This window comes from Loxodonta africana, chromosome 2 (genome assembly GCF_030014295.1).
Source record: "Loxodonta africana isolate mLoxAfr1 chromosome 2, mLoxAfr1.hap2, whole genome shotgun sequence".
NCBI classification, from domain to species: Eukaryota; Metazoa; Chordata; class Mammalia; order Proboscidea; family Elephantidae; genus Loxodonta; species Loxodonta africana.
This window is the reverse complement of record NC_087343.1, coordinates 229,939,871-229,958,591: the sequence shown is the minus strand read 5'-3', so window position 1 is coordinate 229,958,591 and position 18,721 is coordinate 229,939,871. Positions and strand designations below refer to the sequence as shown.

The window sequence follows — 18,721 nt, the reverse complement described above, 5'->3', positions numbered from 1 at the left end:
CCCTGGGGGATTCCAGCTGAGGCATCAATACGGCCACCATGCCATGGTTTCCCCACCAAGCAAAGGAAGGAGAAACAGGCTTTCCCTCCTGGATCCTACAGGAGAAAGCCTCCAGGTAAGCACTGGGCCTTCCTCCAGGTCGAAGTCAGAGCCAGGACAAGTGAGTGGCCAGGAATCTGCTTCGGGCCTGGCCACACTGGGCAGTCAGAGAAATGGAGAGGAATCAGAGTCCCTGAGGAAGAAGAGAAGAGAAAGTGGGTACTTTCTTCGCTGAGAAGAGCAGCCAAGGCAGAGAGACCTGGGTGATCTTGGTTAGAATCTGTTTACCTCTCTGTGGAAGCAGGTGTTACCAGATTTCTGGCAGCTCAGTGGTTAAGAGCTCAGGCTGTTAACCAAAAAGGTTGGCAGTACAAATCCACCAGCCACTTCTTGGAAATCCTATGGGGCAGTGCTACTCTCTCCGCTATGAGTTGGAATCAACTCAACGGCAACAGACTGGGTTTGTTTTTTTGGTTTTTGGTTTTGTTCAGAAGCCACGGGATGCTGTTCTCCTCAAACTCATTACCCACTCAGCTGTCCTTCTGTATGTCTGGATCTTCTCGGAGCACCATCCCGAGGCTCTCTGCACCACACCCTGTTGCAGAGAACCCCACAGACGTTTTCTGATATCAGTAGTTACCTCCAAGCAGAGGATGGGAGTCAGGCCAGCCTGAAAAGCAGCTGCAGCCACTGTATCCATCACTCACACAGAGCATCCACCAATAGGTGTGGTAAGCATTAAAATAGAAATAGAAGAGCTCTGTCACCAAGAGCCCACTGTCCTACTGTGGGAGATAGACATATCAATAGGCAGTCATAACCATGCATCGCTGTCGGATTGGGTAGAAACATTGACAGGCTGTCATAACCATGCATCACCCATGGGATTGGTAGACATGTCAACAGCCTTCATAATAACATGTGTTACCTGTGGAACTGGGTAGATATGTCAACAGACAGTCATAACAATATGTCACTCACAACAGATGGTTGTAATCACATATCACCTGTCAGATGGGGTAGACACATTGGCAGGAGGTCATAACCACATATCACCTGTCAGATTGGGCAGACACACCATCAGGTAGTCGTAAACATGCAGTACCATCAGATCGCGTAGACATATAAACGAGTGATCATAACAATATAACAATATGTCACCTCTCTGAGTAGACATGTTGACGGGCAATTGTAACAATATGTCTTCCTGTTGCATTGATAGACACGTAGACAAGTGGTCATAACCACATGTCACCTGTCAGATTGGGTAGACACATCAGCAGGCATTCATAACAGTATGTCATCTGTCAGATTGGGTAGATGCATCAACAGGTAGTCACACAATGTATCACCTGTCAGATTGGGTAGACATACATATCTACAGGTGGTGGTAGCCACACATCATCTATCATAATGGGTAGACACATTGACAGGTGGTGGTAACCATGCATCATCCATCAGATTGGGTGGATGCGTCAACAGGAGGCTGTAACAGTATGTCACCGGTCAGATTGGATAGATGCATTGGCAGGCAGTCATAACAATAGCTTGCCTACTGTACTGGGTAGGCGAATTAACAGACCATCATAATGATATGTTATTTGTCAGATTGGGTAGACATATTAACAGATAATTGTAACTGTCCATCATCTGTCAGAATGGGTAGACATGTTCACAGGCAGTTATAACCATGCATCAGTGTCATATAGGATAGACACATTGACAGGTGGTTGTAACCAAGCATCGCCCTTTGGACTGGGCATACACAAGGATAGGTAGTCATAGCATTATGTTCCCCATTGGACTGGATAGACTTGTCTACAGATGGGCATAGAAATATGTCACCTTTGGATTGGGTAGACTCCTTGACAATGTGTCACTTGTTGGATTGGATAAACACATCACCTCTGGCATGTGGTCATGCACTATGTCTCCCTGTTAAATTGGGTAGACACATTGACAGGCAGTCATAACATCTCGTCACCTATTGGACTGAGTATACACATTGACAGGCAATTGTAATCATGCAGATTAATTGTAACCATCAGATTAAGCAGACACATTGGCAGGTGGATGTAGCCGTGGGTCACCTGTCAGGTTGGGTAGACACATTGACAGGTGGTTATAACCACACATCACTGCCATATTGGGTAGACACATTGACAGGTGGCGATGACCATGGGTAGACACATTGACAGGTGAACATGTCCATGGGTCACCTGTCAGGTTGGGTAGACACATTGACAGGTGGTCATAATCACACATCACTGCCATATTGGGTAGACTATATGGGTAGATACATGGACAGGTGGTGGTAACCATGCATCATCCATCAGACTGGGTAGATGCATCAACAGGCAGTCATAACAATAGGTCACCTGTCAGATTGGTAAGTGAATCAACAGGCAATCATAATAACACGTCACTTGTCGGATTGTGTAGACATACTGACAGGTGGTTGTAGCCACATGTCTTAGTCATCACCTGTCACATAGGGTAAACACATTGACAGGTGATGCTGACCATGCGTCACCCATCAGGATGTGTGAGCAGACACATCCACGGGCCCTCGTAACCATATGGCATGGTTAGATTGGCAGCATTTCTTTGTTGGATAATGGGGATTGTTGTCAAGGGGTCGGTAAACAACACTTTCGTACACCATCCTTGAGAGGAGAATTTGGCAACATCTAATTTTTATTTAAATGTAAGTGGCCATAACTTTTGACCTAGCAACTCTCCTGTTAGGAACTCAACCTTGCAGTCACTTACCAATTATGGACACAGAGACCCTCACTGAAGCAGTGTTGGTAATTTTTCAAAAGGTTTTAAATCTGGAAGCAACCCCCCAAAAACCCAACCCACTGCCGTCGAGTCGATTCCGACTCACCAGGGTTTCCGCAACCCAAAAGTCCTCCTGTATTAAATGTGTCAAGGAAATTTTGGTCTATCCATATGCTAGACCATGATGCAGCTATTATAAAGAGAGATGAGGTAGAAAGGCAGCTGCCAGCAGCGGGTGGGTGTCCCTCCCATGGGTGGTGAATGTTTGCAGAGCCATTTGTCTAGTGTGGGCTATGCACACAGCGTTCCTGAGTGCCTGCAGAAGATCACACAAGAGGCTCCTTTAGGCCCCAGGGAGGAAGGGGTAATCACATCTGGACCTTTCATCTTCTTTCTTTCTGAACAGTTCAGATTTACAATGTATACTTATAACTATTATTGTTTACCTTAGACATTAAAAAATCCAGTGATAAAAGATTATTCCCTTTTGACTTTTTTGGTCATTTTAATTTAATAGCCACATGTGGCTAGTGGTAAGCGTTGGCAAAGTGCAGCCTGAGAAAGGCTCCCTCATGCCATTTTCTAGTCAATCCCTGTCCTCTGGAGGCGAACACTGTCCTGATGCCTGTCCCATTGATGGGCTGTACCCATGTTGGTCTGACGCCAGTGGAATCATTGAGCTGTCTGTTGACGTGTCTCTTCTGTGTCCACCTTCTTTCACTCAGCAAAATGTCAGGAAAGTCATCCATGATATTGCCTGTTATCAGCAACCCATTTCTATTTCTGTGTAGTGTTGCACCACACAAGCGTTGCACTGAGTAGCATTGTGTCTGACTTCTTTCACTTAGCATGTTTTCAGGGTTTGTCCAGGTTGTAGTACGTGTCAGTACTTCATTGCTTTTTATGGCTGAGTAATAGTCCATGGTATGATTATATCAGTATTGGTTTATCCACTCTCCTATTAATGGATATTTGGACAATTTCCAGCTTTTTTACTTTCCCATGTAAAGCTCAGGGAATGTTCTTGAACACATCTTATTGAGGACGAATGTTCTTAGATCTTTGGGGTACATAACCAGATGTGGGCTTTCTGGCTCACGTGGACAGCTCGAGTTTAGCAGTGATCTTTTTCTGTATGATTCAGCTTCACTGTGCCCCAGTCACCACTCCCCACCCTGGGAAGCCAGCCCTCTTCCCCTTCTACCCCAGACCAGACAGTGCACCTCCTCCAAGCAGCCTCCCTCGCTGACCTGGCCAGCCAGCTCTTGGCCCCACTCTGAGGCCCCTCAGCAACCGCCACCACACTGTGTTCCTGGGTTCTAGCCTCTGTGTTCCCTAATAGCTTCAGGGTGCTGCTGCATCAACCCCACTGTGGATGGGGCCCTGCCAGTGTGCAGAGCAGTCACGCAAGCCTTCAGCATCTCTTTATTTTCTGCCACGTTATGTTGCACATCTTGGCGTTCTGTTTTATACTAAGTCTTGGTCGTTTGTGTACGGTACAGAAAATGGACAGGGGTCCTGGCTTCTCCTTAATGGCGGAAGCTATGTCTTACCCCTTGAATGCAGGAATGCCCCAAAAGAAAGGGGCCTGGTCTTCTCCCTCAGACAGAGTCTGCCCCAGGATAGGGCATGTCCCCTGCATCTTTAGCCCCGACTGGCCCTTCTGGCTACCACACTAACCAGGCCTCCTTGTCCTCCTCCACCAGGTCCCTGGCCATCGGGCACCAGTACTCCTCTCTGGGCACTCAGCCCATCCTCTGTGCCAGCATCCCCGGCCTAGTGCCCAAGCAGCTGCGCTTCTGCCGGAACTACGTGGAGATCATGCCCAGTGTGGCAGAAGGCGTCAAGATCGGCATCCAGGAGTGCCAGCACCAGTTCCGTGGCCGCCGATGGAACTGCACCACCGTCAACAACAGCCTGGCCATCTTTGGGCCTGTGTTGGACAAAGGTACTTGAGGCAGCCCCAGAGGGACACAGGGAGGGTGAGTGGGTGCAGGTTGCTGACTCTTTGGTCCCTCGCTGGCAGGGTAGACATGTGCCCCTTACTTTCCTCTGAGTGGAGGTGGCAGTGTAGGGCTGTGGACAAGGGGTCCTGGAACCAAGGGTCTGGGTCTGAGTTCAGCTACTTCCGTCAGTGGTGGTGGAACACAGGACAGGTCACTTTTTCTCGCTCTGCCTCGGTGTTCTCATCTCTGAATGAGGGTGAAATGGTACCTGTAGCGTGTGGGAGGTGCTCCACAGACTACCATTCGTACAATCAGCATCTCGAAGCGTCCTTTCCCCAGGCTCACCAGCTCCGAATGGGGCTTTTGGAGTTTGGGGATGGCGTTGATCCATAGGGTCATCCAGATCCCCAGACACATGTCCTCCTTCCTCCTCCTCCCCAAAATGAAAATGGGCCATTCTAGGGGAACCAACGCTAGTCATTGAAGGCTTCTTGAAGGAACCAGAGCCTCATGCCACTCTTGGAGAGAAAATGCATAGAAAATACAAGAAGGGAGTGGTTTGGAGGGCATCATGGGAAGAAATGGTATCACAAAGGCTTAAGGGCAGGAGCTATCCAGGGTCCTGGAGCCCTGGGCTTGTTTGGGGAAGGAAAGGAAGATAGGAAGTGCAGGGTTTTGCTATCTGTTGCTGAAAAAGACACTATCACAAAACTTAGTGGGTTACAGCAATAATAATCCTGTGTATGCCTCAGAGTTTCTGTGGATCAGGAATACAGCAGCCCAGCAGGCATGGCTGGCCTCTCTTCCTCAGTTGTCCTCATCCACTCCCACATAGGGCTGTCAGTTGGAACACCCAAGAGTGGCCTCTCCAGGCAGTCTGATCTTCCTTACAATATGGTGGCTGGATTACAATGCAGGGGGGAAGGGGTGAGAGCGAGACAGAGAGAGCCAAGTGGAAGCTTTACCACCTTTTTGTAAATTGAAATGAAATTCACATAACATGAAACTAATTCAGTGGCATTTAGTACATTCACAATGTTATGCCACAACCACCTCTATCTAGTTCCAATACATTTTCATCACCCAAAAAGAAAAGCCCGTATCCATTAGCCCTAATTCTCCATTCTCCCCTTCCTCCAGCCTTTGAAAATAGCTGATGTGCTTTCTGTCTATATGGATACTTCATATAAATGAAATCATACAGTACTTGACCTTTTGTGTTTGACTTCTTTCACTTAGCATAATGTTTTCAAGGTTTGTCCATGTTGTAGTATGTATCAGTACTTCCTCCCTTTTTATGGCTGAGTAATAGTCCACGGTATGATTATATCACATTTTGTTTATCTGTTTATCCACTGATGGACATTTAGGTTGCATCCACATTTTGGCTATTGTCAATAATGCTGCTATGAATATTCATGTACAAGTATTTGTTTGAATACCTGTTTCAGTTCTTTTGGATGTATACCTAGAAGTGGAATTTCTGGATCATACAGTAATTTTTTGTTTAACTTCATAAGCACCAGCCAGTTTTCCACAGTAGCTATGCCATTTTACATTCCCACCAGCAATGTATTTGAGTTCCAGTTTCTCCACATTCTCATCAACACTTGTTATTGTCTGTCTTCTTTATGTTAGCCAGCCAAGTGGGTGAGGTGGTATCTCCTTGTGGTTTTGATTTGCATTTTCCTAATGGTTAATGACGTTAATCATCTTTTCCTGTGTTTGCTGATCATTTGCATATATTCTGTAGAGAAACATCTATTCAAGTCCTTTGCCTATTTTTTAATTACGTCATTTGTCTTGTTATTGAGTTGTAAGAGTTCTTTATGTATTCTGATACTAGACCCTTATTAGATATATAATTTGAAAATATTTTCTCCTACTCTGTGGGTTGTCTTTCACTTTCTTGATAGTGTCCTTGGAAGCACAAAAGTTTTTTAATTTTCCAATTTACCCTTTTTTTTTTTCCTCCTGCATTTGGTGTCATATCTAAGAATCCAATGTCAAATGCAAGGTCATAAACATTTATCCTTATGTATTTTACTGAGAGTTACATAGTTTTAGCTATTAAATTTAGGTCTTGATCTATTTTGACTTAATTTTGGGGAATGGTGTGAGATAGGCATCTAACTTCATTCTTTTGCATGTGGATATCCATTTGTCTCAGGACCACTCGTTGAAGAGACTATTCCTTCTTCATTGAATGGCCTTGGAACCGTTGTAGAAAAATCATTGGCCATTGATGTATGGATTTATTTCTGGACTCTCAATTTGATTCCATTGGTGTATATGTCTATCCATAAACCAGTACCACACCATTTTGATCACTGTAGCATTGTAGTATGTTTTGAAATCAGGATGTATGAGTATGCCTACTCTGTTCTCCTTCAAGATTGTTGTGGATATTTAGGGGTCCCTTGCAATTCCATATGAATTTTAGGATTGGCTTTTCCATTTCTCCAAAAAGGTCACGGGAATTTTGTTGGAGATTGTGTGAAATCTATAGATTACTTTGGAGAATACTGCCATCTTAACAATATGAAGCCTTTCTGTTTATGAATACGGGATGTCTTTCCATTTATTTAGATCTCCTCTAATTTCTTTAAGCAATATTTTGTAGTTCTCAGTCTATAAGTCTTGTACCTTCTTGGTTAAATGTATCCCTATGTATTTTATTCTTCTGGTGCTATTGTAAGTGGAATTGATTTCTTAATTACCTTTTCAAATTGTTCATTGCTAATGTATAAAGATGTAACTGATTTTTGTGTGTTGGTCTTGTATCCTGCAGCTTCTCTAAATTTGTTTATTAGCTTTGAGAGTTTTTGTAGATTCTCTAGGATTTTCTATATATAAGATCATGTCATATATGAATGGCAATAATTTTATTTCTTCCTTTCCAATTTGGATGCCTTTTCTTTTTCTTGCCTAAGTGTTCTGGCTAGAACTTCCAGTACAATGTTAAATAGCAGTGGTGATAGCGGGCATCTTTGTCTTGCTCCTGATCTTAGGGGGTATCTTTCAGTCTTTCCCCATTGAATATAATGCTAGCTGTGGGGTTTTCATAAATGCCCTTTATCACTTTGAGGAATTTCCCTTCTATTCCTAATTTGTTGAGAGTGTATATTATAAAAGGGTGTTGAATATTATCAATTGTTCTTCCACATTGATTAAAATGATCATATGGTTTTGTCCCTTCATTCTATTACTGAAATGATTGATTGATTTTCTCATGTTGAAATGCCCTTGCATTCCTGGGTTATATCCCCCTTGGGCATGGGTTAATGTGCTGATGGATTCAGTTTGCTAGTATTTTGTAGAGAATTTTTAAATCTGTATTTATAAGGGATATTGTCTGTGGGCTTCTTTTCTCGTCACATCTTTATCTGGCTTTGGTGTCAGGTTAATGCTGACCTCATATAATGAATGAGAAAGCATTTACCCACCTTCTATTTTCTTGAAAGAGTTGGAGAAGAATTGATGTTAATTTTTCTTTAAATGTTTTGTAGAATTCACCAGTGAAGCCATCTATCTGGTCCTGGGTTTTTATTTGTTGGGAGATTTTTAATTACTAATTGTTATGGATTGAATTATATTGTCCAAAAAAATATGTGTTGTAAATCATAACCTCTGTGCTGGTAGTTATAATCCCATTCGAGAATGGGTTGTCTTTGTTATGTTGATGAGGCAGGGTTAGTATAAAGTGTATCTTGAGATTTTAAAAAGCAAGCATAGAAGAGATAGAGGAAACCTGATGCCAAGCCAAATGAAGATCTCCAAGAAACCAGGAAACAAGCTGAAAAGGCAAGGACCTTCCCCCAGAGCTGACAGAGAGAGAAAGCCTTTGCCTAGAGCCAGTGCCCTGAATTCGGACTTCTAGCCTCCTAAACTGTGTGTTAAAGCCATCCACTTGTGGTATTTCTGTTATAGCAGCACTAGGTAATTAATAATTTACTCTCTTTAGTTAATAGGTCTATTCAGATTTTCTATTTCTTCTTCAGTCAATTTTGATACATTGTGTATTTCTAGAAATTTGCCCATTTTATTTAGGTTATCTGATTTGTTGGTAACAATTGGTCATAATATTCTCTTATAATCGTTTTTATTTCTGTGAAATCAGTAGTAATATCTCCACTATCATTTCCGATTTTAGTAATTTTTCTTTCTTTTCTTTTCTTTTCTTTGTCAGCCCAGCTAAAATTTGTCAGTTTGTTGACTTTTTCAAAGAGCCAACTGTTGGTTTTGCTTATTTTCTCTATTGTTTTTCTGTCCTCTATTTCATTTATCTCCGCTCTGGTCTTTATTACTTCCTTCTTTCTGCTAGTTTTGGGTTTGGCATACTCTTCTTTTTCTTAAGATGTAAAGTCCTCCACATGTCTGTCAGTTTGCCGTACTGTAGGGGGTTGCATGTTGCTGTGATACTGAAGCTGTGCCACCAGTATTCAAATATCAGTAGGGTCACCCATGGTGGACAGGTTTCAGCTGAGCTTCCAGACTAAGACAGACTAGGAAGATGAACTCACGGTCTACCTCTGAAAAGAATTAGCCAGTTAAAACCTTATGAATGGCAGTGGAACATTGTGTCATATAGTGCCAGAAGATGAGACTTTCAGATTGGAAGGCACTCAAAATACATCTGAGGAAGAGCTGCCTCCTCAAAGTAGAGTCCACCTTAATGACGTGGGTGAAGTCAAGGTTTCGAGACCTTCATTTGCTGATGTGGCACGACTCAAAATGAGAAGAAACAGCTGGAAATGTCCATAATAATCAGAATCTGGAATGTATGAAGTATGAATCTAGGAAAACTGGAAGTCGTCAAAAATTAAATGGAGCACATAAACATCAATATCCTAGGCATTAGTGAGCTGAAATAGACTGGCTATTGTGAATCAGACAGTCATATGGTCTACTATGCCAGTAATGACAACTTGAAGAGGAATGGAGTTGCAATCACAGTCAAAAAGAACATTTCAAGATCTATCCTGAAGTACAACGCTGTCAATGATAGGATAATATCCACACTCCTACAAGGAAGACCAGTTAATGTGACTATTATTCAAATTTATGTACCAACCATTAAGGCTAAAGATGAAGAAACTAAAGATTTTTACCAACATCTGCAGCCTGAACTTGATTGAACATGCAATCAGAATGCATTGATAACTACTAGTGATTGGAATGCAAAAGTTGGAAACACGGAAGAAGGATTGGTAGTTGGAAAATATGGCCTTGGTGATAGAAACAATGCTGGAGATCGCATGATAAAATTTTGTAAGACCAGCGACTTCTTCATTGCAAATACCTTTTTTTCACCAACACAAATGGTGACTATACACATGAACCTTGTCAGATGGAATACACAGGAATCAAATTGACTACATCTGTGGAAAGAGATGATGGAGAAGCTCAATATCATCAGTCAGAAAAAGGCTGGGGCAAACTGCGGAACAGATCATCAATTGCTCATAAGCAAGTTCAAGATGAAACTGAAGGAAATTAGAACAAGTCCACAAGAGCCAAAGTACTACCTTGAGTATACTCCACCTGAATTTAGAGACCATTACAAGAATAGATCTGACACATGTAACGCCAGTGACCAAAGACCAGACGAGTTGTGGGATGACATCATGGACATCATATATGAAGGAAGTAAGAGGTCATTAAAAGACAGGAAAGAAAGAAAAGACCAGAATGCATGTCAGCAACCAAGTATACTTTCTTTTCTAGTGCACATGGATCACTCTCTAGAATAGACCACATATTAGGTCATAAAGCAAGCCTCAGCAGAATCCAAAACATTGAAATATTACAAAGCATCTTCTCTGACCATAAGGCCGTAAAGGTGGAAATCAATAACAGGAAAAGCAGGGAAAAGAAATCAAACACTTGGAAACTGAACAATACCCTGCTCAGAAAAGACTGGATTATAGAAGACATTAAGGGTGGAATAAAGAAATTCAGAGAATCCAATGAGAATGAAAACACTTCCTATCAGGACCTTTAGGACACAGCAAAAGCGGTGCTCAGAGGCCAATTTATATTAATAAACACATACATCCAAAAAGAAGAAAGGGCCAAAATCAAAGAATTATCCCTACAACTTGAACAAATAGACAGCAACAAAAGAAACCCACAGACACCAGAAGAAAACAAATAATAAAAATTAGAGCTGAACTAAATGAAATAGAAAACAGGAAAAAAATTGGAAGAATTAACAAGACCAAAAGCTGGCTTTTTGAAAAAATTGACAAACTACTGGCGAAACTGACAAAAGAAAAACAGGAGAGGGAGCAAATAACCTGAATAAGAAATGAGAGGGGCGGTATTACAACAGACCCAACTGATATTCAAAGGATCATATCAGATTACTATGAAAAACTGTACTCGAACAAATCTGAAAACCTAGAAGAAATGGATGAATTCCTAGAAACACACTACCTACCTAAACTAACACAAACAGAGGTAGAACAACTAAATAGACCCATAACAAAAGAAGAGATTGAAAAGGTAATCAAAACACTCCCAACAAAAAAAAGGCCTGGTCTGGAGGGCTTCACTGCAGAGTTCTACCAAACTTTCAGAGAAGAGTTAACACCACTACTACTAAAGGTATTTCAGAGCATAGAAAAGGGCGGAATACTCCCAAACTCATTCTATAAAGCCACCATATCCCTGATACCAAAACCAGGTAAAGACACCACGAGAAAAGAAAATTATAGGCCTATATCCCTCATGAATGTAGATGCAAAAATCCTCAACACAATTCTAACCAATAGAATTTACAACATATCAAAAAAATAATTCACCATGACCAAGTGGGATTCATACCAGGTATGCAGGGATGGTTCAACATTAGAAAAAAAAATTAATGTAATCCACCACATAAATAAAACAAAAGACAAGAATCACATGATTTTATCAATTGATGCAGAAAAGGCATTTCACAAAGTTCAACAATCATTTATGATAAAAACTCTCAGCAAAATAGGAATAGAAGGAAAATTCCTCAACATAATAAAAGGTATTTATACAAAGCCAACAGTCAACACCACCCTAAATATAGAGAGCCTGAAAACATTCCCACTGAGATCCAGAACCAGACAAGGATGCCCTTTATCACCGCTCTTATTCAATATTGTGCTGGAAGTCCTAGCCAGAGCAATTAGGCTAGATAAAGAAATAAAGCGCAACCAGATTGGCAAGGAAGAAGTCAAAGTATCCCTATTTGCAGATGACATGATCTTATACACAGAAAATCCTAAGGAATCCTCCAGAAAACTACTGAAACTAATAGAAGAGTTCAGCAGAGTATCGGAATACAAGATAAACATACAAAAATCAGTTGGATTCCTCTATACCAACAAAAAGAACATGGAAGAGGAAATCACCAAATCAATGCCATTTACAGCAGCCACCAAGAAGATAAAATATTTAGGAATAAATCTTACCAGAGATGTAAAAGACTTATACAAAGAAAACTACAGTACACTTCTCCAAGAAACCAAAAGAGACTTACATCAGTGGAAGAACATACCTTGCTCATGGATAGGAAGACTTAACATTATAAAAATGTCTATTCTACCAAAAGGGATCTATCCCAACGACATTCTTTAATGAGATGGAGAAACAAATCACCAATTTCATATGGAAGGGAAAGAGGCCCCAGATAAATAAGGCATTACTGAAAAAGAAGAACAAAGTGGGAGGCCTTACTTTGCCTGATTTTAGAACCTATTATACCACCACAGTAATCAAAACAGCCTGGTACTGGTACAACAACAGATACATAGACCAATGGAACAGAATTGAGAATCCAGACATAAATCCATCCACATATGAGCAGTTGATATTTGACAAAGGCCCCAAAACAGTTAAATGGGGAAAAGACACCCTTTTTAACAAATGGTGCTGGCATAACTGGATATCCATCTGCAGAAAAATGAATCAAGACCCATACCTCACTCCACGCACAAAAATTAACTCAAAATAGCTCAAAGACCTAAATATCAAATCTAAAACAATAAAGATCATGGAAGAAAAAATAGGGACAACATTAGGAGCCCTAATACATGGCATAAACAGTACACAAAACATTACTAAGAATGCAGAAGAAAAACTAGATAACTGGGAGCTCTTAAAAACCAAACACCTATGCTCATCCAAAGACTTCACCAAAAGAGTAAAAAGACTACCTACAGACTGGGAAAGAGTTTTTAGCTGTGACATTTCTGATCAGTGCCTGATTTCTAAAATCTACATGATACTGCAAAAACTCAACTACAAAAAGACAAATAACCCAATTAAAAAATGGGCAAAAGACATGAATAGACACTTCACTAAAGAAGACATTCAGGTAGCTAAAAGATATATGAAGAAATGTTCACGATCATTAGCCATTAGAGAAATGCAGATCAAAACTTCAATGAGATTTCATCTCACTCCAACAAGGCTGGCATTTATCCAAAAAACACAAAATAATAAATGTTGGAGAGGCTGTGGAGAGATTGGAACACTGCTACACTGCTGGTGGGAATGTCAAATGGCACAACCACTTTGGAAATGGATTTGGCGCTTCCTTCAAAAGCTTTTTTTTTCAAAAGCTAGAGATAGAACTACCATACAATCCAGCAATCCCACTCCTTGGAATATATCCTAGAGAAATAAGAGCCTTTACATGAACAGATATATGTACACCCATGTTTATTGCAGCACTGTTTAGAATAGCAAAAAGATGGAAGCAACCAAGGTGCCCATCAAAGGATGAATGGATGAATAAATTATGGTACATTCACACAATGGAATACTATGCATCAATAAAGAACAGTGAGGAATCTGTGAAACATTTCATAACATGGAGGAATCTGGAAGGCATTATGCTCAGTGAAATTAGTCAGTTGCAAAAGGACAAATATCGTATAAGACCACTATTATAAGAACTTGAGAAATAGTTTAAACTGAGAAGAAAATATTCTTTTGTAGTTACGAGGCGGGGAGGGAGGGAAGGTGGGACAGGGGCATTCACTAATTAGATAGTAGATAAGAACTACTTTAGGTGAAGGGAAAGACAGCACACAATACAGGGGAGGTCAGCACAACTGGACTAAACCAAAGCAAAGAAGTTTCCTGAATACACTGAATGCTTCCAAGGCCAGCATAGCAGGGGCAGGGGTCTGGGGACCATGGTTTCAGGGGATATATAAGTCAATTGGCATAATAAAATCTATTAAGAAAACATTCTGCATCCCATTTTGAAGAGTGGCGTCTGGGGTCTTAAACGCTAGCAAGTGGCCATCTAAGATGCATCAATTGGTCTCAACTCACCTGGATCAAAGAAGAAAGAAGAACACCAAGGACACAAGGCGATTATGAGCCCAAGAGACAGAAAGGGCCACATGAACCAGAGACTACATCATCCTGAGACCAGAAGAACTAGATGGTGCCCGGCTACAACCGATGACTACCCTGACAGGGAACACAACAGAAACCCCCTGAAAGAGCAGGAGAGCAGTGGGATAAAAAAAAAGCAGACCCCAAATTCTCATAAAACCAGACATAATGGTCTGACTGAGACTAGAAGGACCCCAGTGTCATAGCCCCCAGACCTTCTTTTGGCCCAGGACAGGCACCATTCCCGAAGCCAACTCTTCAGACATGGATTGGACTGGACAATGGGTTGGAGAGGGATGCTGGTGAGGAGTGAGCTTCTTGGATCAGGTGGACACTTGAGACTACGTTGGCATCTCCTGCCCGGAGGGGAGATGAGAGGGTGGAGGGGGTTAGAAGCTGGTGAAATGGACACGAAAAGAGAGAGTGGAGGGAGGGAGCAGGCTGTCTCATTAGGGGGAGAGTAATTGGGAGTGTGCAGCAAGGTGTATTTGGGTTTTTATGTGAGAGACTGACTTGAATTGTAAACTTTCACTTAAAGCACAACAACAATTATATATATGTATAAAAAAGCATTAAATTTTAACTGGGGTTTTGTCAATTGAACAGTTAGTGTATAAATTTCTGACTAAAGCAATGTCCAGAGTACTGTGATTTCTCATTCTCTAACATTAGAACTATCCAAGGATTTGGATAATAACACATGTGAAATGCCTGAGTCATACAAAATTCTTTTAAAAAATGGTAAAGTATTACAGTGCTTTAAGGTCAGAAAAAAAGAAAATTAGGGGACTTGCTTGGCAAAAACAGAAATTTGTGTGGGTGTGTACTGCTATTTGAATAATTATGCCTAATAAAAAAAAATCAGTTCCAATGTGAATTACACCTCAACATAAAACAAAAATCCTCCCAACTGGACTGTCATGGATTGAATTATTTCCCCCCAAAAATATCTGTCAACTTGGCTAGTTCATAATTCTTAGTACTGTACTGTTGTCTGCCATTTTGTCATCTGATGTGATTTTCCTGTGTTGTAGATTCTGTCACTATGATGAATGAGATGGATTAGTGGCAGTTATATTGATACGATTAGATAGTGTCTTAAGCCAATCTCTTTTGAAATATAAAAGAGAGAAGCAAGCAGAGAGACTGAGCATTCTTTGGACCTAGGGTTCCTGTGAGGAGAAGCTACTTGTCCAGAGGAAGATTGATGACAAGAACATTCCTCCAGAGCCGACAGAAAGAGAAAGCCTTCCCCTGGAGCTGATACCCTGAATTTGGACTCGTAGCCTACTAGAGTGTGAGAGAATAAATTTCTCTTTGTTAAAGCCATAAGTTTGTGGTATTTCTGTTATAGCAACACTAGATGACTAAGACAGAATTTGGTACCAGGAGTGGGGTGCTGCTCTAACAGATACCTAGAATGTGGAAATGGCAGAGGATGGACAGTAGCAGAGAACCGGCTGCAGCAGAGAACCAGCAGCAGCAGAACCAGGAGACCAGCATGAGATTGCACTGGAGCTGACCCACAGAGCAAGAGAGAGGCGAGTGCCTGTGCACAGGAGGCTTCCTGGTGGAGTGGGGTGCCTCCAGGCACTTATCAGTGGAGCTATGCTTGCTGACCCATGGAGTGAGAGAGATGAGTGCCTTCCAGCCAAAGTTTACTGGCAGAGTGGGGTGCCTCCAGGCACTTACCAGTGGAGCTACAAGCTTTGGAACACTTGCCCCAACAGGGCAGATGTGGGCATGAGGCCCAAAGGGCCAAGAGGCCAAGGAACAAGGAAACAGAAGCTGAAGAGACAAGGAACACAGGAAGCCAAATTGCCTCAGTCTCAAAAGGTATGGCCTCAACATTTGCAGTTTTAAAAGGTGGAGCCATGGCCTCTACTGTTTCTAAGGGTGGAATCACCACTCAGATGCACTAGGAGAATAGTGCACCTAAAGCCGAGGGAGCAGAGTTGCCATCCCAGGGGGCCTGGAAAGTGGAGCTGAAGCCCAGGGCTGAGGGCCTCCACTCAGAATCCAGAGAGTGTGGCCAATACCTAGAGTCTTGGAGGCCAGGGCCATTGTGTAAATTCTTTCAGAGAATAGAGAATTATTTACAAAGCCTTGAGGGCTAATGTAATGTGTTCTGCTGACCTGCTTGGTGCCTGTTATGCCTGCTTTCCCTCCAATTCTCTCATTCGTAATGGAAATATCTACCTTGTGGCTGTTGCACCACTGTACTTTGGAAGCAGATAACTTGTATTCTAGATTTCACTGATGAAGAGGAATTTTTGGATTTTGGTCTTGATTTAAGACCTTCTCCATGATGTGATGGGGTGAATATGCTTTACGTGTGGGGAAGACATGAATTTTTGGAGGCCAAAGGGTGGGATATCATGGATTGAGTTGTGTGCCCCTAAAATATCTCTCAACTTGGCTAGGTCATGATTCCCAGTATTATATGATGGTCCACCATTTTGTCATCTGGTATGATTTCTCTATGTGTTCTAAATCCTATCACTATGATGTAATGAGATGGATTAGTGGCAGTTATATTGATGAGAGCTGTAAGATTAGGTAGTGTCTTAAGCCAATCTCTTCTGAGACATAAAAGAAAGAAGCAAACAAAGAGACGGGGGACCTCATGCCACCAAGAAAGCAGTGCCAGGAGGAGAGTGCGTCCTTTGGACCCAGAGTTCCTGTGTGGAGAAGCTCCTAGTCCAGAGGAAGATTGATGACAAGACCTTCCTCCAGAGCCAACAGACAGAGAAAGCATTTCACTTGAGCCAATGCCCTGAATTTGGACTTGTAGCCTACTAGACTGTGAGAGAATAAATTTCTCTTTGTTAAAGCCACCCACTTGTGGTATTTCTGTTATAGCAGCGCTAGATGGCTAAGACATGAACCAATAAGTAACATCATGATAAATGGAAGAAAGATTGAAGTTGTCAAGGATTTCATTTTACTTGGATCCACAATCAACACACATGGAACCAGCAGTCAAGAAATGAAAAGATGCATTGCATCAGGCAAATCAGCAGCAAAAGACTTCCTTAAAGTGTTAAAAAGCAAAGACGTCACCTTGAAGACTAAGGTGCACCTGACCCAAGCCATGGTCTTTTCAGTCACCCATATGCATACAAAAGTTGGAGGATGAATAAGGAAGACAGAAAAAGAATTAATGCCTTTGAGTTATGGTGTTGGTGAAGAATATTGAATATACCATGGACTGCCAAAAGAATGAACAAATCTGTCTTGGAAGAGGTACAGCCAGAATGCTCCTTGATTCGTGCCAGAATCAAGAATGGCAAGACTACGTCTCACATACTTTGACCATGTTATCAGGAGGGATCAGTCCCTGGAGAAGGACATCATGCTTGGTTAAGTAGAGGGTCAGCGAAAAAGAGGAAGACTCTCAATGAGATGGGTTGACACAGTAGCTGCAACAATGGGCTTAAGCATAAAAATGATTGTGAGGATGGCACAGGACCGGGCAGTGTTTCGTTCTTTTGTACCTAGGGTCACTATGAGTTGGAACCGACTTGATGGCACCTAACAACAACAACAAGGTGTAAACTTCGGTTATTGGTTTGAGATCTTCTTTTTCACGTAGACATTGACAGCTGGAAATTTTCCCCAGAGCACTGGTTTTACTGTTTCCTACAAGTTTTGGTATGGTGTGTGTGTGTGTGTGTGTGTGTGTGTGTGTGTGCGTGTTCATCTCCAAGTATTTTCTCATTTCCCTTGTGTTTTCTTCTTTGACTCATTAGTTGTTTAAGGGTGTGTTGTTTAATTTCCAGATATTTGTGAATTTTCCAGCTTTCTGTTATTGATTTCTAGTTTCATTCCATTGTGGTTGGAGAAGATACTTCATATAATTTTTGTCATTTAAAATTTACTGAGACTTTTTTTGTGACCTTACATATGGTCTGTCCTGGAGAATGTTCCAGGATTGGAACTTGTGTATTCTGCTGTTATCGCATGGAGATTTTTGTATATGTCTGTTAGGTATAAACCAAAACCTGTTGCCATCAAGTCGATTCAGACTCATAGCAACCCTGTAGAACAGAGTAGAACTGCCTGGTAGCAGTTTCATACGTGCGCCTGGTGGATTCTAACTGCCAGCCTTTTGGTTAGCAGCCCTAGCTCTTAACCAGGGTTTCCCTGTTAGGTATAGTTGTATTATAATGTTGTTCAAGTCCTCTATATCCTTACTGATCTTTTGACTGGTTGTTCTATCCATTATTAAAAGTGGGGTACTTAAGTCTCCAACTATTACTGTACAATGGTCTGTTTTTCCCTTCAATTCTGTCACATTTTTTCTTCACATATTTAGGTGCATGTATGTTTATAACTGTTCTATCTTCTGGATGGATTGAACTTTTTATCAATATATAATGTACTTCGTTGTCTCTTGTAACAATTTTGACTTACGTCTACTTTGTCTGATATTAGTATAGCCACCCATGCTCTCTTTCTGTTACTATTTATATATACTATCTTTTTCCATCCTTTTTCTTCAACTCATTTGTGTCTTTGGAGGTAAAATGAGTGTCTTGTAAGCAGAATATAGTTGGAACTTT

At 41.5% G+C, this 18,721-nt stretch overlaps 1 protein-coding gene across 1 annotated transcript in view; it reads left to right on the top strand.

Moving 5' to 3' along the window:
• WNT3A (Wnt family member 3A) overlaps positions 1–18,721 on the top strand; it is an 84,171-nt gene that overhangs the window by 21,965 nt on the left and 43,485 nt on the right. The window contains exon 2 of the mRNA XM_064279806.1: positions 4,530–4,771. Coding sequence (XP_064135876.1) covers positions 4,530–4,771 — 242 coding nt within the window. The remainder of the gene's footprint in view (positions 1–4,529; positions 4,772–18,721) is intronic.